General features: G+C 43.6%; 1 protein-coding gene across 4 annotated transcripts in view; it reads right to left on the reverse strand.

The window, feature by feature from the left end:
- Positions 1-22,688, reverse strand: part of fbxl2 (F-box and leucine-rich repeat protein 2) — a 120,183-nt gene that overhangs the window by 83,649 nt on the left and 13,846 nt on the right. For 2 of the 4 annotated variants that reach the window (XM_080735685.1, XM_080735684.1), the window contains exons 1-2: positions 21,349-21,474; positions 13,106-13,167 (exon numbers count right to left, since the gene is read on the reverse strand). In XM_080735685.1, coding sequence (XP_080591811.1) covers positions 13,106-13,167; positions 21,349-21,453 — 167 coding nt within the window. In that variant the 5' untranslated portion in view covers positions 21,454-21,474. Of the gene's footprint in view, positions 1-13,105; positions 13,168-21,348; positions 21,475-22,688 lie in introns of those variants that run through there. The other 2 variants (XM_080735687.1, XM_080735686.1) reach the window with 1 other exon arrangement.

Genomic DNA, 22,688 nt, shown 5'->3' on the forward strand with positions numbered 1-22,688 from the left:
AAATCGAGACATTACAGTTTATGTATATCAAAGCATCATTTTATTAATCATGTTTAGATCATGTCAGTTATGTCAGTCTTTCATGCAGAACGTAACGACTGCTCAGAAAATAGAAGCCTTTTAGTTAGCATATGTATGCTTTCTTGTTGTGCTCTTCACGAGCGAAGATCAATCCAGATCAACAGTAACAGCGATGATACCTGTATGAAAAAAAGGGTAAAGAATGATTAGATTAGCAGTCATAATAAATGCGCAGCATAGATCATTTAGCAGCTCCAAAGTTATTAATCCAGATACAGGGTCGTCGTCATGTTGGCTTGTGTGGACATACTTTGTCAAAATATATTTTTTTGCCCCAGACATAATTTGACCAGACTATTATTTACCAGAGAGGCAGAGCGCTAGCCCTGAATGATCAAACAGGTCTGTAATCAAAAGGACCGTAGGGTTCGGGTTAGTTATGATGGTCCAAATACAAGTTTTGAGTCTGCTGATCATTATGCTTAGATTGTAAACTACTGAACTAATAAAATGCCAGTGCCTGTCTCGTATAAATCAGTATCATACATATTCTAAAGCTGGAGAAGTAGGCCTACCGATATTCAGTAATTGGGTCTTATGATCAAAATGAGAACATTATAATGGTGTCATAAAAAAATAAACATTTCCAAAGCTGTAAGGCCAGTAAGATGACTATAACACACCCGCATGCCAAGCGATACGGTAGCGTTAGTTAAATGTAATTGTCACATGTCTAAATATGTTTGCATTTGTAAATAAAGATGACTTTTTATTTCACTTACCGATTGGAATGTGTAGAACTTAATCGATCCATGCTGTATAGAGTAAAGATGTTAGTTTGTTTGTTTCAGTTTGTTTACATCTGGGCGCCATTACAGGAAACCGCTGGGCAAGCGCATTCTTGTGATGGGGCAAAACACTCCTCTCCCGCGCCCTCTGCTGGAGAGGAGCCACATTTTCATTAAACCTGAATATTCCTTTAACTCATTGAATGCCATTTCAAGATGGCCCCCAAGTACCAGACTGCCACTATCCTAGATTTCTAGTGCACGGATCAATTTTTAGTGCACGGATCGTGCACGCCCATGCACCATATATGCATCATATGTGTAGTACTTTTTAACAGCTTTCAAACAAAAAAATCCGCTTGGAAATCCGTTCAGGCATTCATGAGATAGAAGTCTTCAAAGTCAGACAAAACAAACACTGCCACCTTCCTAAATTTCGAGTGCACGGATCAATCTTTTGTGCACGGATCGTGCACGCCCATGCACCATATATGCATCATATGTGTAGTACTTTTTAACAGCTTTCAAACAAAAAAATCCGCTTGGAAATCCGTTCAGGCATTCATGAGATACAAGCCTTCAAAGTCAGACAAAACAGCCATTTTTGACATTTTGAAAGATGTGTTTGTTATGGGGCTAAACATGCAATTTCACAATTGCGATCATGCCTAATACATTTGAGGCATTTTTAGAAATTTCTTTATAAAAAAAAAATTTGAAAAAAAAAAAAAAAAAAAAAATTTTTTTTTTTTTTTTCAAAATGGCTTCCAACTCGGGAAACTCGGGCTGTGGCAGCCTGGGACTACTGTAATAACTCGGGAAACTCGGGCCTTGGCAGTCAATGAGTTAATATGCGATTAAAATGTGATTAATTGTGATTAATTAATTACAAAGCCTGTAATTAATTTGATTAATTTTTTCCATCCCAGCCCTAATATTTAGGTTATGTGTCATCATATCTGCCATGTGTAACTTCAAAGCCTAAAAGCCAAACAGAAATGTAATTGTCAACGACAAAAACACAATTAAATCGTTAATCGCAATTATTTGAGTGACAATTAATCGTCATGTAAAATGTCATAATCGTGACAGCCCTACCCAGCGATGGGTGAGGTCACAGAGGCGGGCGAGTTGGCCTTTCTCTCCACAAAGTATTGATTGATAGATTGATTTCCGAGGTGGAAAGTCTGGTGACGCGAGGTTAGTTGATTGTTGGTTTTAGTTTGTTTATCCTGGAAGTAATCCCATTACGTTGGCTGTCAGAGAACATACTGTAGGTCAGGGGTCTTCAACAGGGGGTCCGGGAACCCTATGGGGGTCCTCAGAGTCACTACAGGGGATCCTCCAAATCTTTGTGTGATAGAAAAGTTTGTCTCCTTTTTTATATGAACTACTTGAACCCTAGTGTACAAATTCGGAGAACTTTAGCCAAATATAGCAGATCTACAAGCTCACAACGCCGGTGTTGTGAGCTTATAGATCGGCAATTTTTAGCGAAGACCTTTGGTGTAGAGGGGAAAAAGAGCAGACTAAGTACAGAGTAAAAGGTCAAGTTTATTAGGTAATGACGGCTCAAGTGGTTAAATATCTGAAAACACAAATTGATATGAATCCAAAATACACTGATGATTGTGCTGTCAAACGATAAAACTATATTCAATCTATGAATAGGTTGTGGGGGTCCCTGCTTCATCTCTCTCATCTAAGGGGTCCTTGGCCTGAAAACATTGAAGACCTCTGCTGTAGGTTTATGGCCTGTTCAGCCAGTGTTGAATTTAACTGCAAATTTTGATTTAGTTTTAGTAATAGTCTTTTTGTCATTGTAGTCATTTAGTTTTAGTCATATTTTAGTAATCTGAAAAGTTTTAGTGTTTGTCTATTTTTAGCCGATGAAATCATACGAATTTAGTCTACTAAATGTGCAGTTGATCTTGTCGACAAACATGTGTTATAACAGGCCTTGATTGCGTTGTAATGGCTGATTTTACACCAGATTACATGCTGAAAATAGCCAATCTACAAGCTAAACAACTCGTCGAGAGCTTGTGCATCTGCTATTTTCTGAACACCCGAGTGCAACCAAACATAAAATGACTTGTCTTTTAGCTCTACTGGATCTCTTCTCCACTAATCCCTCCCATTGCTAATAGTTTGTATTTGATGACGAAATTCTCAGTATGTTAAGTCTTAGTTTATTCACCATAGCTTAGTTTCCATCTAGTTTTCATCAGTGACAAAAGGTAGTCGACGAAATCAACACTGCGCTTAATGCTCCAACACAGCCCAGAGAGAGAGAGAGAGAGAGAGAGAGAGAGAGAGACACACACACACAGGAGACTGAGGATGCCTGTTGCTATAGTAACTCAGAGCAGACCGGAGGTACGTGTGTGTGTGTGTGTGTGTGTGTGTGTGTGTGTGTGTGTGTGTGTGTGTGTGTGTGTGTGTGTGTGTGTGCGCGCGCGCGTACTTGAATTACAATACTTGTGAGGGCCAATTGTCCCCACAAATATAGTAGAATTGGAGAAACAATTGTGAGGAGGACCATTATTTTTTTCTTTTTACAGTTGCAGTACAATAAGCTTATACCTAGGAATAGATTCAGGTTGGATTTAGGGTGAGGATTATCATTTCAGAGGATAGGTTTAGGAGGTTGGTGGTTGGAGTCATGTCTGAATTTATGCTTAGTCGAACGCCCGTGTTGCACACGGAAAAACAGCCATCTACCACCAAGCTTAGATCAGCTATGTTCAGCTTGTGTGTGTGTCCGTGTGCTGCGCTCCTCCAGCAAAGTCAAGAGAATCCGGACATAGGAGAACCCTGCTCCGTCCATCAAACACCTGGACCGAAGGGGACGCAGTGGCTGTTGCCAGGGGTGGGCGATATGGAAAAATACAATATCACAATATTTTCCCAAGCTGTATACACAATTTTATCACGATTCTTTTTCACGTTGGTTTTTATGGTTATTTTTCAAGTTACTTGACAAAAACTAGACTCTCTGGGTTCCTTTTGGGAGGTCTAAATTGAACTTTACAATTATGTAACTCTGACAGTATACAAATGAAACCAAATGGAACCTCACGGGTCCCCCACGTCATCAGTGCCCATTACCCTATGCCAGTGATACTTCCGATAATACCGGCACGTGGGCCACCAGCTTAACAGTTCTACTGCCAGATTTATTATTTATTTATTGGGGCAGGTGCCAGCAAAAAGCAGCTTACCTTTGCGATGTTATAGAAAAAGATCTATTCATTATTTTCAAACGATTTTTTTAAATTTTTATTTATTATATGTGTACTTTAGCCAAGCTGGCGGCAGAGGGCAGCCTTATGCAAAGAATAGATGTGAATTGGGCCGCTCCGCTTGCCGTCGTTCAGAGCATAGAAATGCATAATCTAGATCAGGTCCACAGAGAACAGCCAGGAAGTGAATTGGACATCATTGATGTTTACGTGTGGTGGAGATTTGAAAGCAGCATTACGGGAGATGTTTTTACTGTACACACCCGCGCGACCCCTCATCAGCTTACAGTCATCAGACAAGGTAAAAGAACGAGTGTTCATATTGGCAACGAGCTGGGTTCAAAATTGGGGCGAACGGGAACGTCCAAAGTGGTAAAAGAGTTAAATCTTAACTATTTAACTCTTTAAAAAGTTAAATAAGTCACACATCCAACAAGCTTTAAACTGAGCAGATTGGACCTGCGTTCCCGAGATAATGGCCAAAACATATTCAAAGTGGTCATTGAAATTGTCGATTTTCGCAGATTTGTTTCTTTTCTTCTTCTTCTTTTACAGTGGCTAATTAGCATACCCAAAACGACATTATGGGCCTAATGCAAATCAAATGAAAGAGAGATGTAGGCCTACTGTCGCTCTACTTAACTGCATCATTAGCCATTTGGTAGCTAAACAGTCTGGGTAATCTGTTTTAAGTATATTGTTTGATTGTATTAGCCATAACTATCTATTTTCTAAGTACATTTTCTGCAAAAAAAAAAAAGAAAAAACCTCGGTTCGAAGTGAAGCGGTGAATTTTTATTCTATGTGTTCTAGAGCTATGAAATCTGTGTTCTAGATCTATACATTCTGTGTTCTAGATCTATACTTTCTATGTGCTTTAGTTCTATATTTTTATAAATTCTGAATGAATGAATGATTTTATCTGGAGGGCCAAATTGCCATGTGAAGCTTGACCAATCCTCAATTCTGCATGCACGGGACATGTACGGGACAGGCAAAGCCTGTTCATTCTGGACTGGAATGTCCATATATGGCCATGACACACAAAGCCACTCCTTGGAAGGGGCTTTCACCGCTTCAAAAAGCCATTCGTGTTGAATGTGGGCCACATCATGAATAACATTGTGAAGGAATTGAATGAGGGATGTGCTCAGCTATCGTTAATATTATCCCACTTGATAGCAGGCAGACAGATATCAACCCAGACAAATAGCAGACAAATGTACATTAGTTTGTTTTAGTGTTTGTGTGGAATATGCAGGGAAAAAATGTAGCAAATCTTTGATTACAAATTTATATATATATATATATATATATATATATGTTACAGGATATTTGGGTAACCCAGGACGTTCATTGTAAGAGCGCTCGTTTTGTAGTTCACCACACACTAATCACCACCAGATGGCGACGTCAGCCACTGGATAAGAGAGTTACGTCACGCTTTGAACTCGCCGCAGACCGGAAGTGTTTACTCTTTATTTACTAGCCTAGCCTAGCCTAGCCTAGCCTAGCCTAGCCTAGCCATTAGCTCCATTGTAGTCACTTGGACAGGGCGTTTAACGTGCGCTTGCCCAGGCCTTACGGCCTGGGCATAAATATAACGATTGCATTCACCACGGCTTCGTAACTCGCGCGGCGCTCCGCCGGCCGCGCGGCCCTGGCCCGCTCTTCGCGGCCACTCGCGCCTGCGGCGCTCGGGGGCGAAGAGCAGGACCAAGGTCCGCTGGCCTTCGCGCCGCTTGGGGCTTCGTGGACCCAGGGGGGCCTCGTAACTCGTTTGGGCTTCGTGGATACAGGGGGGCTTCGGTAGCCGCTCGCAGTGTCGTGGACAATAGAGCGGCGCACCGCCTGGAGTACGTTGTATTGGCGACCGCTTGCTCCGCCCCGTGCCGCACCACGAGTGCTCCGCGTCTCGAATGTCCTGTTTCTCTTTAAAACCGTGACATATATATATATATATATCCTGAAGATTTTTAAAGAAGGGTTTGTTCATATATCATCCATAGCCTGATTTACATCCCTAAAAACATGGCGATTCTTTTACATTTTTTTATGCCTGTTGACACTATTATGCCTGTTGACCTATTTTTGATTTATGGAGTAATACGAAGATATTTCTAAAATCCCCTCTGTATTTTTTATTTTTTATTTTTTTGTCTCTAATGTCAATAAATGAACCAGCAAGACCCGTTGACGTCCATGGAGGCGTCCGCGGAAAAAACGGCCGTCGACGGCCGGCCGCGTCCACGGACGCACACGGACGCAAACGGCCGGCCGTGGACGCAAACGGCCGGCCGCGGACGCAAACGCCTGGCCGGCCCGGCCGTGGACGCGTCCATGGACGAGGCCGCGGCAGTGGACGCAGACGGCCGGCCGCGGATGCGGCCGTGGACGCGGCCGTGGACGGGGGCGTCAGCGGCTGTCTCTCAAATGAACCTGGCCAATCTTCAGATGTATGTACCTAAAATGTATGCAAATTAGGCATTATTAGTGCATATAATGCCACATTTGCATATTTAAACATATCATTTCAGAATTATTTTAAATGTAATTAATCAACTGGAGAAGTTTCATTGTGATAGCTATCAGTTTTTTACCCTATTCACCTGCCATGTCTCACCTTAACTCATTGCATGCCAGGCCCGATAGTCCCGAGATTATTTTAATGTCTTTCCCTGCCAGGCCCGATAGTCCCGCGAATTTCCGCCATTTTGAAAAAAAAAAAAAAAAAAAATTCAAAAAAAAAATGTTTTTCAAAAAAAAATTTGGACCCCAAAAAATGTAGTAGGCATGATAGAAATCGCGAAATTGCATGTTTAACGCCCATAGCAACCCCATCTATCAAACATGGCAGCCATCTTTGTTTACATTTTAGGAAAACATAATGGCTTGTATCTCATGAATGCCTGAACGGATTTCCATTCGGATTTTTTTGTTTGAAAGCTGTGAGCAATGTGGACACACGTGGTGCATTATCTAGGCATGGGTGTGCATGATCCGTGCACTATGAATTACATGGAAGTCTATGGAGACCAGAGGCACCATAGAGTACGAAGGTATTGTTAAATGGCGGGGAATGTGTTAATGTATTGACTTAAGTTATTTGGAAATAAAGCAAATAAAAGAGAGAAGATATCAACTAATTTTATCAACTGGCCTGTGGCCCCTTGACATTTTTGTAAAGTGGCCCACAGGTTCAGAAGTTTGAGTATCCCTGCCCTATGCTATGCTATGCTCTATCAAACAGGGGAAACCCTGCTGTCCTCCAAAACAGCTTCATGTTTCACAGACATCATCAGTAATCTCTCACAGCTTTGTTTGCAGCCTGGCTTCACACTCTGTGTTAACAGACGTTACTGCTTTCTGCAGCATTCCCTTAGAAACATAAGTAGGCATAAAAACAACTAAACAAACAAAACAAAAAAGATCGCAAGAGAATAAACAAATAGCGGGATAGCTTTTAGTTGCCAGGGCCTTATCTGGCCTGTATGTGTGTGTGTGTGTGTGTGTGTGTGTGTGTGTGTGTGTGTGTGTGTGTGTGTGTGTGTGTGTGTGTGTGTGTGTGTGTGCGTGAGTGCGTGCGTGCGTGTGTGTGTGTGCGCGTGTGTGATGGTGGTGATAATGGGTGTACTGGCTGGTTGTGTGAAGCGCAGCTGGAAACAGTGGGGTGGGGGAGGGGGGGCAGAGCACTGCGGAATTCCCCACCAGCAAAGACAGGTCTATTTATAGACACACACATGACGTTTAACACACATGTACCGCACTGTATATGTGTGCCATATGGCTGGGTGGGCTCACACACACACACACACACACACACACACACACACACACACACGCGCACGCACGCACACACGCACGCACGCACACGCACACACACGCACGCACGCACGCAGTTGTTGTCTGGCAGAAACCTTTTACCGGTATCTTCATGATGCATCAACTCAAAATGCATCACCTGACACAATTTTTGAGCTTGTAGATCTAAGTTTTTGTATTTGTCCCGACACGCATTACTCCGACGTTGTCCCAGCAGGCACGGTCAGGACGTGGACCAATCAGTGACATCTCCATTGGGGCCAGATCACAGCCCATATGGGGATGATCTTGACGTCATTACCAGGACGTCATATGGACTTTTTTGTTTGACAGGATTCATGTTGGTTGAAATCAGGTGATATTCTAGGCCAGATAAATATCATAACTAGTTAGATATGTCCCAGAATATTTCAACTAACATTACAAACAATGACAATAATCCTGTCAAAGAAAAAAGTCCATATGATGTCCTGTTAATGACATAATCATAAAATCTCCTGCAAATCTCTGGGCTATCCATCTATTGACCAGCTTTGCAAGCTGGTAAAAATAAATAAACTGGGTCTAATAACAGCATGGCATCTATGTGATCTCTTCTATCATGATCTCTACCATCATGGTGGTGATATCATATTGATGACGTCACTCTTGCCCAAATATGGAGGGACGGCATCCTGCGCACATCGGTGTTGTCAGGCATGCACGGCAACCAGTTGTGTTGTGAGTGAGGTCAGACCAGAGCTCTGCTCAGCATGTATAAGAGTTGAAAATATTTTTGAATTTTCCACTTAATTCCACAGATATTGGTCTCCTTACTCAGTGTCGTGAGAGAGGGAGATAGAAAACATAGAGTCAGGAAGAGGAGATAAATTGTCCATTACCCAACAGAACCTATAACTCTGTCCCTATCACAGTCCATGGATAGATGCAGATTTGATGATGAACCGCCACTCCAGGAAGAAGTGTGGTCTCAATCTTTCCAGACTAAGGTTTTCTGTTCAGATAGTACATACTTCGGATCGAACCATGATGACCTCTGTTGCCAAATTCCCATGAATGGACAGATCCCCTCAGAATCCTTCACGCAAAGCACCAGAATTGCAACCAGCCAGGGACAAGGAGACTCAGAGCCAAAATCTTACAGTCATCAAAAGCTTACCAAGACTTTAACTCAACCAGGAGAAGTGAAGATACATCAGCTGACTTATACAGGGAAGAAAATTCGCATCTGTAAACAGTGTGGCAAGAGTTTCAGTAAGTTAAGTCACCTGAATGTACACCAGCGTATCCACACAGGAGAAAAACCTTTCTATTGTAAACAGTGTGACAAGAGTTTCAGTCAGTTAGGTTCCCTGAAGATACACCAGCGTATCCACACAGGAGAAAAACCTTTCTATTGTAAACAGTGTGACAAGAGTTTCAGTCAGTTAGGTTCCCTGAAGATACACCAGCATATCCACACAGGAGAAAAATCTTATCACTGTAAAGAGTGTGACAAGAGTTTCAATCAGTTAGGTGACCTGAAGAGTCACCAGCGTATCCACACTGGAGAAAAGCCTTATCACTGTAACGAGTGTAACAAGGATTTCAGTGATTCAAGTCACTATAAGAGACACCAGCGTATTCACACCGGAGAAAGACCATATCTCTGTTAAGAGTGTGGCCAGAGTTTCAGTCATTTAAGTAACCTGAAGAGGCACCAGCATATCCACACGTTACGGCCATCAGTCTAGGGTTGGAGGACGCAACATAAAATGGACCATGAAACCGAATTTAATATGAATAGGGGAAAAGTGTGACGTGGCGTGACGTGGCGTGACTTGACGTGACGTGACGTGGCGTGACTGACTGACTGACTGACAGCCGGTGGAGGTTTTGATAATGATTGCGACAGGGTAGGTTAATCACACCATTGATTGGGAGACAAATTACCTACCAACGGGGCTCAGTAGCTCCGCCATATAAAGTATATTTATTGACCATGACGGAGGCGCGCCATCTCAGGCGACCTTGAGAAGTTGTGAAGGTGGCATGAGCCGACTCAGCGCCGTTGTAAACCAGGAGGACAGAATCGTAAATCTTCATTTCCCCGACTTTTGTCAGCCCACTGAATGATGACAACACCCTACTGCCATCAACGCATTTAATGGTGACAACAACCTACTGGTAGCTCAGTAACTCGCCTACTGCACCATTCAAAGGTCTGAAAGATGTGACAAATTCCCATTCAGTGCGTTGATATCATTCGAAACCGCTGAAGAGCTCTTATTACAGAAACGTCACAATAAATACAAAATCACAGAACTTAACACAGTCGGTGCCATATGTAAAGTGGGACCCTCTTATATTGCCATTTTGCCACCAAAATGGTACAAAGGGTTAAAAAATAGTGTGCACGCTCGTGCACAGATCATGCACTACCGCATGTGCATGCTTTTCACAGCTTTCAAACTAAAAATCTGCTTGGAAAATCCGTTCAGGCATTCAGGAGATAGCAGCCCTTATGTTTTCTTCAAATGTAAACAAACATGGCTGCCATATTTGAAAGATGGGGTTGGTATGGGGGTTAAACATGCAATTTCACGATCGCGATCATGCCTAGTACATTGTTGTAGGTGTTTTTTGATTTTTCTTCTTTTTGGAGCTGTGTGAAACACAGGCTCCCTATACGTGGCTGTGTGGGTCTGTGTGTGTGTCTGTGTGTCTGTGTGTGTGTGTGTGTGTGTGTATGTAGCCTGACTTCGGCGCGTAACTAGTGCCGCGCCATTTACGCCACTCGCGCAATATATACATCAAAATGTGCGGCTCGGCCGGGAATGGTGTTCTATTACCTTTCGTTCCGATCCGCCTTACCATGCCGACGTAATCGGCAAAAAACGACGCTTAATTGTCCCCATTGACTTATAATGGGACAATGCAAGAAATCACTTTCAAGTATTTTTCTCTCGTAAACCATAGGAGCTACAGTTTCAAACCTCGGAGAGGAGATTCATAATGATTTTAAGAATGAATCGAAAAATAATTACATCACTCGGCCTCATGGTGGCGCTATAACGGCCCACTTTACGTTTTGCCCCGTAACTCTTGAACCGTGGATCGGAAAATTAAAATTCTTTTTTCCCTGGATTCCTTGGGTCAAGACGCATCTGCCCATATAGGCCACGCCCATTTGCGCCAGGATAGATTTTCCGCCATCTTGAATTTTCTCCAAAACACACTTTTTGCTCCTTTTCCTACATATTTTCTTCAAATGTCACAAAAATCGGTACACATGATCTACACACACACACACACACACACAGCTCCACTTCACACGGGTGTGATTTTTTTTTTTTAGACGATAAAAGACGATTGGTAGGGAAGGCCATAGTTAAAAAGACGATTTTATTTTAGCGTTAGTTTATGCAGGACATGGGAGTCAAGTCGCTGCAAACTGTAGTCAGATGTCAGTCAGCTCTGTTCTCATACCTCATTATCATACCTGCTGGTCATTATGTCACATGACTGCCATACTCCAATCAAAGCTCAATCAGTAGAGAAGGCTCCTTTAAATACGGCTTGCTTTCTCTTCCTATGCTTGGTTTCCGAAGCTTCGGAATCATTCGCTGCTAGCTGCCTCCTCCACCCCAGCCTCCACCTTTGCACGATCAGTCTGGCTAAGCTCAAATACTTGTGATTGTCTGATTAAGTTACATGTCAATGTTGTTAAGTTCAAATGCTGTGATTTTGACTGAGTTACATGTCAATGTTATGCTCAGATATACTGTGATTTGACTAAGTTACATGTCAATGTATTGCTATTGTATCCCTATGGGGGGTATTGCTTACGTTCCCTGATTTTGCTTAGCATGCTCAGAAAAGCTTGCACAACATTTCAGGGAGCATCTCCTATCACGGAGCCCTTTAAATGCCAAGATTAACTGTATTCCATTTATGCAATAAATGGTTAAATCTGCTTTGTGTATTCCATTTTGCAATAAATGGTAAATTACCTGACGTGAATGTTTCTGACTAAAGTGCTGTTTCTTCCCTGTTTTGCTTTTCTAATTTTAATGAAGAATGGAGTGTATTTTTTGCAGAAACACACAAATGGCAGAAACCACTCCATTCCTATTGAAAAGCAGAATCCACCCTCATAGGTTTATTTAAACTTCAAAGTCAGAGAAGGTCATACAAATAGCAAACAATAGCTGATCTACAAGCTCAATGTTCTGCCAATCCACTGTAAATCTGCTGTCTTGCCGACTAGGTATGGGACGATACACGATATTATCGTTTATCGTGATAAAAAACACTCACGATAATCGTATCGTGGAGATTTAATTTATCGTGATATCGTTCTCCGTCATGCACTGGGATCAATTCACCTTTTATTTGCTGAGCTGCATATCCGGTACCACTTAAACCCTCTATAATTGGTAAAAAGTAATTAAAATATACTCACTTGATACAGTCTTTTTTTTTCACTCTCTATCAAATGTCTTCGCCAAGAAATAGCCTATCTACAAGCTTACAACGCATCGCGTTGTGAGTTTGTAGGTCGGCTATTTTTTGGCAAATGTTCCACCCCAGGATAATGGATTTTGATTATCACGATAATATTGTAAATCGAGATTTCTTTGGTCACAATAATCGTGATATGAAATTGTCATATCGTCCCATCTCTACGGGTGACGCTTTGAAATGGCACATCTGTAGGTGTTGAGTGACATGCGTGAGACGTCGTTACATCAGCGCGCCCCAGAACATTAAATCACCAACACAACACTGGTTCCAACCCACGCCCACATCCAGCCATCATTCAGATAGATTCATGTGGTCGTGCGTGCACGACCGTACGTGCATGCGCACGCCTTATCTTAAATTTGTGGGACAAGCACAGCTGCTGTGGAACTAAATATTGGTCTATAGGTCACGGCTGTAATTGGAATCTCATTTCTGACTACGGGAGGTGGCAGACATATACATCTATATAGACTACCGTATACACAGTATACTGTACACACACACACACACCCTGACAGCACACACACACACACACACACACACACACACACACACACACACACACCCTAGAGGTTCAAGGCTATCACAAACTAATCAGTAAACCCTGACCTACAGTCACAGCCCCTGGATGTGTGTGTGTGTGTGTGTGTGTGTGTGTGTGTGTGTGTGTGTGTGTGTGTGTGTGTGTGTGTGTGTGTGTGTGTGTGTGTGTGTGTTGCTCACCTAAGCAGCAGCTCTTTGGGAAGCTTCTTGTTGATGGGGGCTTCATCGTTGTTAGAGAACACCTGTGGAAAAAAGAGATACTGCATTTATCTACTATTACATTTTTCTTAGAGCCGCATCCCACTCCCAAGCCCATACACGCCCATTTCGCCTCCACTTCAACTCATAGCTAGATCAGATGTCGGTAGAATGCACGGAACAGCCGTCCGCTGATTCGCTAGCCGTCGCCATGGTGCCAGCCTATAGAATAAACCTTCCGCCTTAATGCAGCTTACAGCAAAAAAGGACATATTTAATTTAGTTGCCTTTTGGTGGGGCACCCAATACGAGAGAGAGAGAAACAAGAGAGAGAGAGAAAGAGAGAGAGTGTATATTTCCTCTGTCTGTGTGAATCACCTAAAAACAGGATATAAAACAACAAATCACGCACGCCGCAATTTTCGAATTGTCACCAGATTCTATAGGTCACCGTTTGCGGTGTAAAAGCCCAGTAAGTACAGTTTGCTTCACGCAGCGAGGGGAGGGAGGGGGAGGGGGGAGCAGCTAACAGCGTTAACACAGCAGTCCCCTCTATGAGCAGTCAGGACAGAGCCTCACGGAGTAGGAGGGGGGAAAGAGACACACGGCACGGATATTTTTAATTTGTCAACGTTTTACTTTATACCGCGGAAAACAACTCGCGCATGTGTGTGACAGTCGAGAGAGTGAGAGCCTCGGAGTCTGAGACAGGTCACCGTTTGCGGTGTAAAAGCCCAATAAGTACAGTTTGCTTCAAGCAGCGAGGGGAGGGAGGGAGGGAGGGAGCGACTGCGTGCATTGTGCGCACGTGTGTGTGTGTGTCTCGGTGTGTGAGCGGTTGCTTCCACACAGAACAGCGATGTCATCAGCTTGGTGGGGGTGCGTGCATGTACGTTGCGTGTTTGTTTGTTACTGTGTGTGTACTGTATGTGTGTGTCTGTGCCCCCGCGCCCCCTCTGCAAACAAGAACATCGGACATCGTTCATTTCTCCCCCGATGTTCCGATGTTTTTTTATCATCGTTAATTTACCCTAAACCTGTTCTTTAGAACATTGGAACTGCTTTACTCTAACACAAGTGAACTGCTTAGCAATCATCTGATTGTCAATGCCAGCGCATGTGTGCAAGTCAAAGTAGGCTGAGCAACCCCATGTCAGATGAACAGCAGAATATAGATTAATAAATGGGACAAAATACAGTAACAACCCCACATTAATAGAGACTTAATATCCAGCAAGCAATAGACATTAATTACTGAAAACAAATTCAAAGCTTAGGCATCATTCAAATAAGAGAGAAGCCCCTGTAACTTTACTGCTCTGATGGACAATACCTTATAATCCTTTTGCAAAAAATTTATAAATCCATGTTTTGTTACTTTTTAAAACAAGATCCAAATAGGACGTGATAGGACACACACACAATCAACATACATGAAGAAACAGTGCTTTTTGTGGGCAACATGGCTTGGAGCAGCAGGCTTGGAACACTAGGATGAGCCCGCCGAAGGCGGGCGAAATTCTAGTTTTATACACATTAGCCACGTACAGTATGTGCGCACGTACGTGTGCATGAGCAACGGCTGCAGACCTGGGTAAATGAGAAGAGAAGACAGACATACTGTAAGACATTAGAGTCACCATGGTAACATAAAACAGCTCCCCACTTAAGAAAAACAGAGGGGAGGGGGATGACAACAACCTTGCATTAAAGGAGTAGTTCACTAGCCTGATTTCAGACTCTGCGCTGAGCTTGAGTCTGACATTGTCCCATTGACAAGAGATTTCAAAGGGGAGGGGATTTGAAATTTGAAATTCCCAATCACAAGAGATCTGGTGGGAGGGGTTGTGTTTGACTTGTGTGTTAAAACATTCCCCCCTCCCCTCTATGACAGGCATCAAACAGGTCGTTGTCTTTGATGCTAACGAGGTGTGCAAAACCCCCTTTGAAGTTCAAAGGGAGCAATTAAGAGCTTTGGCTGAGCCCTCCACTGTTTCTGTTGATTTTCAAAAGTTAGACCCACCCCCTCCTCCGAGGCTCCGACTCTCATTGGCTTGGTTCTGCCTAAACCAAAGAAACTTTAGCGTCATATGACAACACCAGACCAAGAGAACCAGTCCGCTCAGAGAGTGGGCGGGTCTATGGGCTGGAGCCAGGCAAGTAGTTCACCCCCAAAAAGATTTTTTTCTATTGATTACTCACGCCATGGAGACTTAAGTTGAATAATATTTTGGGGTTTACGTTGTATTCCTAAGAATGCAACATAATGTACCCCCATTGATTCCGGATGGAGACCCAAAAGCATTTGGGTCTCCATCCGGAATCAATGGGGGTACATTTATTGTAATCAAATTATTGTCTTGGGAAAAAAACAAAAAATATTATTGAACTCAAGTCTCCATGACGTGAGTAATCAATAGAAAATTAGTCATTTTGGGGGTGAACTACTCCTTTAAACAAAAATCCCACCCAGTAGGAGTGAGTGTTGCCTTAGGCTGCTCAACGGCGCCACTTGAAGGTAGGTGACCCAGATGTACTGCAGCTGTTGAGGCCGTACTCATACATACATACATACGGACAGACATACACACTTGTCAAATGTCAAATATTGGAACGGTAGGCACCGCCCAAACCAGCACAACAACCAGGGTAAATGGTAAATGGTGCATGTACAGTATATAGCTCCTTTATTCAACGCGCTTTACAATGATTGCACATACATACACACATGCATACACCGATGGCAGAGGAAACCATGCAAGGCACCAACCTGCTCATCGGGAGCAGTTTGGGTTTCAGTGTCTTGCTCAACAACACTTCGACACTAACTCTGGGGGAGCCCAGGATCGAACTGGGAACCTCACGGTTCCCATCCAGCCGCTCGGTCAGGCCACTCTACCCATGAGCCACTGCCTGCCCCAGGGAACCCATAGTGCAATCAAATCAAAACCAAGGAAATACTTTTTTTTAAGGAAAGGACACCAACGTAATTTTCTCTATCAATTCCAGCCGTCAGATTCATCGCACCATGGGAGCCAAACTGCAGCTGGATGTTCAGTGGAATGCAGTCAGTGGAAGCCTGGGGACCAGCTCATGAGCAATTTCAACACAATTGAGACCTTAATAAAATACTCTGCCCAGGAAAATAAAAGACATGTCACACGTTTCTTGAGTTGATTTTCGATGTGCGCACTGTGTAATTTTATAGAGGTATCTAAAGAGTACAAAATACGTTTCTGAACGTTCCAAGTATCGCAAGACTGTCAGTCATTTTCTGTTTGTCAACCAAATCTCGCGATAACTCAAGAGACAGTAATGATACCTGCTACTGTTTAGATCAGGGGTGTCAAACTAATTTTGGGGTGAGGGCTGCATTGGATGAAAGGTGCAACCAGTGCAACCGTGCAACCAGTCGCAGATCGGATGCCGTGCACACTCGCGCAAATGTTCGCTATTTTTCTTCCTGTTGTCTCTGGGGTTGTTAAGTCTGACATCATTTTGTAGGCGGAGGAGAAATTCTGGCCCCAGCGCCCGGGAATCTTTTTACTATAACAATGTTTTCTTGTTGACAGGAAAGTGGTAGAATTATACTTTAGTTGTTATTTTTGTCTCAGATCTGTTGAAATAGCGAGGGACACAGCACTGCTCATATTGACAATAAATCTGCTTGGCACCTGACTACAAAATGATGTCACGGCTTAAGAAGCCCATAGCTAGCAGTATAGCAGTATATCATTTTATAAATTGTGTAATTATTAAGTAAAATAGCTACTTTCATTAATGGTATTACAGTTGCAGCCTAAAAGAAATTTGGTACGAGAGATGCTCGTTTAAGAAGTGCCAATAAGAATAAACCATTTGATAATAGAATAATTCAATTCCTAATACAGTCTCTGCTATAATTTGTAAATGGCTACAAAACGTTTTGTTTGATGCAGGACAATAATTATTCTTATTGTATTTTTAACACATCATTTGCCACCCATGAAGAACATCATGGGGCGTCCCCGGTCCTTTCCTTCAGAAAGAGGTTCCTTGATCAAAACGAGGAAGTGAAACATATATCATATCATAGGAAACTTTGACTGTGGTTTTCCTGATTTAATTTGTTAAAAAGGAAACGCACTCCTTGAATATTATTATGTTTTGAAACAAGCTTTAGCAATGTAAACGTATGTTTACATGCCAATAAAGCTCATTTGAATTTAAATTTGAATTGAATATGCAGAAGTGACCTGTGTGATGACCCTATAGCCTACATAAAGAGACAAACATCCGTAGTAACCACCAGCTACTTTTGTTATTGGTCACACCTCATAACACACACACGCACACTTACACACGCACGCACACACACACGCACGCACGCACGCACAAACACGCACGCACACACACTCACAGCGGCGTCGCACCAAATTCTGGGCCCTGGGTACAAGGATTCACTGTGGGCCCCCCATGAATGTTCTCCATAGGGGGAGGGGGTTTACACATTATTTTGTGCTTTAGCTATTGAAAAATAGCAGATCTACAAGCTCACAGCGCGGCACCGAGTGCTGCGCTGCGATCTTGTAGATTTGCTATTTTTGAAAAATCGTGTACATTTGTGCAAGTCTTTGAATATTTCAAATACTTCTAATGTTTTTATGTTTCCCATCTCACAGTTCCAGGGACCCCCCCAGAAGCAAAATTTGAGTTACAAATGTTCGCTTAAAAAATACATATATTAACTCATTAAAAGCCAACCCCGCGATGTCGCGGGAAAAGTAATAGAGTATCTATAGTGCCATCCACGCGATGTCGCGGGAAAAGTAATATATTACTGTAACGGCGAGTAAAAATACCTAGTACAATGGCCGACGCTCCGGAGACGAAATCCGCGCTGATTTGTCATCATCACGGCTCCACGAGCACACAATAGTCATCCCATAACATTGAGGTGGACGGCCGATCTCATCTTTAATGTCCATTATCTCAAAACTACACTTTAGAAGCTAGGATGGAGGCAGATGCTCGCTTATTTTACACAGTTATAAAAGCTCCCGGTCGGCCATTACACAACTCCACGTGGACACGCATCGGTTCCGGCGCACGATCCGATGACGTCAGACCGGAAGTACTTCCGGTCTAGACTTCTGGCCTTCAAAATAAGACAGCGGCCGTTAATGGGGCCGGGAGGGGGCACTCTGGACCCCCTAATCCGTTAATGTCCTGGGCTCAGAATGAGTTAAAAGATTTCCACACATTTTCACGCCTTTTCAAAAATAGCAGATCTACAAGCTCGCAGCTATCAATAGCTAAATAATAAAAGCCCCTCCACCTTGGGCCCTAGTAACTCAGTCCCACTTTCCCCCCCTGTGTGACGCCCCTGCACACACACACACACACACACACACACACACACACACACACACACACACACACACACACACACACACACACACACACACACACACACACACACACACACACACACACACACACACACACACAGTTCCTGCTATCAGCGGTGCTCGTACAGTGAACTAACATGACCCTGGCAGTGGCAGTCAGATACAACCAGTTTTCTTCAGTTATGCTAACAACATTCTAAGGCATTTATCCTTGGTTTTCCTTTGCTTACATTAAGTGAACAAACCGCAGTACATTAGCCCAGTTTATCTGCGGAGCGGGTCACGCGTACACAAACACGCATGCGCACACACATGTGCACGCACGCGCGCACGCGCGCACACACACACACACACGCACACACACACACACAAACACACACACACACAGGGGCGTCAATTGGGTATGGCAGGGGGGAAAATAAAATGTACTTTTAAATATAAATCCATTAATGTCTCTTTGTCTATCTGCGCCCCATATATAGCCTATATACAAAATACAAAATGGTATATTCCCAGGTTCCGCAGGTCAGCTGCACAGGTGCAATGCACTAGAACAACCGTTCTAGGCTACCATATCCAGCCCAAGAAACCATAGAAAGGGGGGGGGAAATAAAATGTACTTCTTACAATAAATGTATCATGCCTGTTCCTAAGGTATGGCAAAATGACTGGTGTCTTGCACGCGCGCGAAGACACCAGTCATGTTGCCATAGCTTAGCTTTTTCTGAACTGACGCCACTGCGCACACGCACACACACAGACACAGACACAGCAGTGTGTACATTCTGTACATACCAGTGGTGGAAAAGGTACTCAAATGTTTTACTTAAAGGAGTAGTTCACCCCCAAAATGACTTTTTTTCTATTGATTACTCATGCCATGGAGAGTAGAGTTCAATAATATTTTTATTTTTTGTCACATTCCTAAGACAAAAATTTGATTCGAGTAAATTTACCCCCATTGATTCCGGATGGGGACCCGTTTCGAAACGGGTCCCCATCCGGAACAAATGGGGGTAAATTTATTGTTATCACATTTTTGTCTTAGGAATGTGACAAAAAACTAAAAATATTATTGAACTCTACTCTCCATGGAGTAATCAATAGAAAAAATGTCATTTTGGGGGTGAACTACTCCTTTAAGTACAAGTATCAATATACTGACATGTACACATACTCTGATACAAGAAAAAGTCCAGAATTCAAAATGTACTTGAGTAAAAGTACAAACGTATTAGCATCAAAATGTTCCTAAAGTCCCAACAGTATAAGTAATCATTATGCAGAATGTCCCATTTCAAGTTTTCAAATGTATAAACATCTTTTGAAAAAAGCAGATCTACAAGCTCATCTACAACGACGCATTGTGAGCTTGTAGCACAATTTTATACATAAAGATTCATTCACTGCACCCCTGAATGACATTGAAATTAGCACCTTAGATTTATGTCATATTACGCTATGTAAATATGTAAATCTTTCGCCCTAAGATACAGTATGTCACGAGGAAAACTTGAGAGAATATCAGTTTCCATTAGGACAGATGGGAAATATCTTATACTTTTATACTTGTGAGCTTGTAGATCTTTTTTTTTTTTTTTTTTTTTTTTCTAAATGTTTATCCCATGATTTTGTAACCCATTTTTTACCCAGTGTCAATTGCCTAAACTGTAATCCTGGGCTCTGCTCTCCCTCTGCCAACCTGGGGAGAGCCCTGAACTGAGCTCATGCTTCCTTCCGTGCATGAGGAGTGAGCAAGCCGCTTCTTTTCACCTGACAGGGGTGGAGCTCCCCCAGGTGGACGTAGCACTTGGAAGGAACACGTTATTCTAACCGGTTCCTTTCCCCTCCATCAGGTGCCCCGGCTGGCCAGGGGGAGGCAGTATAGAGACCAGGATGACTGCATGTTTTTAGTGAGGCTACCGTCCATAGGGGACACAAGGAGAACATGCAAACTCCACACAGGAAGGCCCTTTCACCAACCCCACCTAAGGTGTGGGCTCTGATGACGCGGAGGAGAGAACACGCCCCCAGCGCCCACAGCGGGAATCAAACCCAGGACCTTCTAGCTGTGAGACGCTACCGACTGCGCCAGCGCCACCGTGCCCCCTGAATTTAAGTGATTTTGATGGATTCAAAATATGATAAAAACAAACTCATATACCAAATATGTAACTTTTGTGTTGCTTCACACTAGGGCATTCACAAATAGTGATTTTTAGTATTCGAATTATTCGACCTCAAAGTATTCGAATAGTCAAATATTCGACAGGACTGGCCAAACTGTAAAATATTAAGCAAGAGGCAAACATTGTGAAAATAGCCGTAGCTATATAGCTATTTTCACAATATGTATCTGGGGAACAGAGTCACATTTAATACCTACAATTCCAAGTGCTTGTCAGGGTGGGGGTCCCCCGTTCAAATATGTTTATTTTGGGGGTCACGGCCTAAGAAGGTTTTAGAAGCCCTGGTATAGAGCATTAACAAATTCATCCACCAGGGGCATTGACAACTCATTCTTATGACTTCCTATCTAGCTAAGCTTTGTTAACTATATATTTTTTAAAGAGAAAACAATAAAAAAATAAAAATAAAAAAGCGAATATTCGACTTTGGTGAACAACGTCGAATAGTGACTTTGATATTCGAATATTCTAATATTTGGTGAAAGCCCTACTTCACACCATGTTTTGGAGGTTACGGATCTGCTATATGTTATGCTTTTGTGTGACGCTGTAGTATGAGTACAAGAAGTAGGGTTTTTATTTACGGAAAAACAGAAAACTTAGAATATGGAGACGAGATATATTAATTTAGTTTGCCTAAACTTACATATCCAGGTTGAACATGGTTAGAAGTGTCTTTCACACTGCAGGTAAAATAAGGTGATTGTTGTTGGAGGTAGAGCGTTCTAGACATCAGCTGGGCTGTAGACATGAATGGAAGTCACAGCGGAGAGAGCAGACACCCACCAACACACACAGTGAGACACACACACACTTTTGTCAGCGATATATAGCCTAGCAGCTCCTATCCTCACATGCACTCTGTCCAACTGTAGTGTCCTAACGAGAGAGAGAGAGAGAGAGGGGGGGGGGGGGGGGGAGAGAGAGAGAGAGAGAGAGAGAGAGAGAGAGAGGGCTCCCTCAATCAGCCAGCCAGCCAGCCAGTAAGCCACTCAGTGAGTCAGTCTGCCAGTCAGTCAGCCAGTAAGCCAGTCAGTCAGTCAGTCAGTCAGTCTGCCAGTCAGTCAGTCAGCCAGTCAGTCAGCCAGCCAGCCAGCCAGCCAGCCAGCCAGTCAGCCAGTCAGTCAGCCAGCCAGCCAGTCAGTCTGCCAGTCAGTCAGCCAGCCAGTCAGTCAGTCAGTCTGCCAGTCAGCCAGCCAGCCAGTCAGTCTGCCAGCCAGCCGGCCAGCCAGCCAGTCAGCCAGCCAGCCAGTAAGCCAGCCAGTCAGTCAGTCAGTCAGTCAGTCAGTCAGTCAGTCAGTCAGTCAGTCAGTCAGTAAGCCAGCCAGTCAGTCAGTAAGCCAGCCAGCCGGCCAGCCAGCCAGCCAGTCAGCCAGCCAGCCAGTAAGCCAGCCAGTTAGTCAGTCAGTCAGTCAGTCAGTCAGTCAGTAAGCCAGCCAGTCAGTCAGTAAGCCAGCCAGCCAGTCAGTCAGTCAGTCAGTCAGTCAGCCAGCAAGTCAGTCAGTCAGTCAGTCAGTCAGTGAGTCAGCCAGCCAGCCAGCCAGCCAGCCAGTCAGTCAGTCAGTCAGTCAGTCAGTCAGTCAGTCAGTCAGCCAGCCAGCCAGCCAGCCAGCCAGCCAGCCAGCCAGTCAGTCAGTCAGTCAGCCAGCCAGCCAGCCAGCCAGCCAGCCAGTCAGTCAGTAAACCAGTCATTCATTCAGTCAGCCAGCCGTTCAAACCCACACGTATTCTACAGACACAGAGGATGTCGGGGAGAGCCAAGGCACACCGGCGCTGCAATCGGGTGCTTCTGGAATGTTTTGATGCACAGCGCGCTCCCTCTGATCTCACACACACACACACACACACACACACACACACACACACACACACACACACACACACACACACACACACACACACACACACACACACACACACACACACACACACACACACACACACACACACACACACACACACACACACACAGGCATTACCTCGCAT

This window comes from Nannobrachium achirus, assembly GCF_963921795.1.
Source record: "Nannobrachium achirus genome assembly, chromosome: 10".
Classification (NCBI taxonomy): domain Eukaryota; kingdom Metazoa; phylum Chordata; class Actinopteri; order Myctophiformes; family Myctophidae; genus Nannobrachium; species Nannobrachium achirus.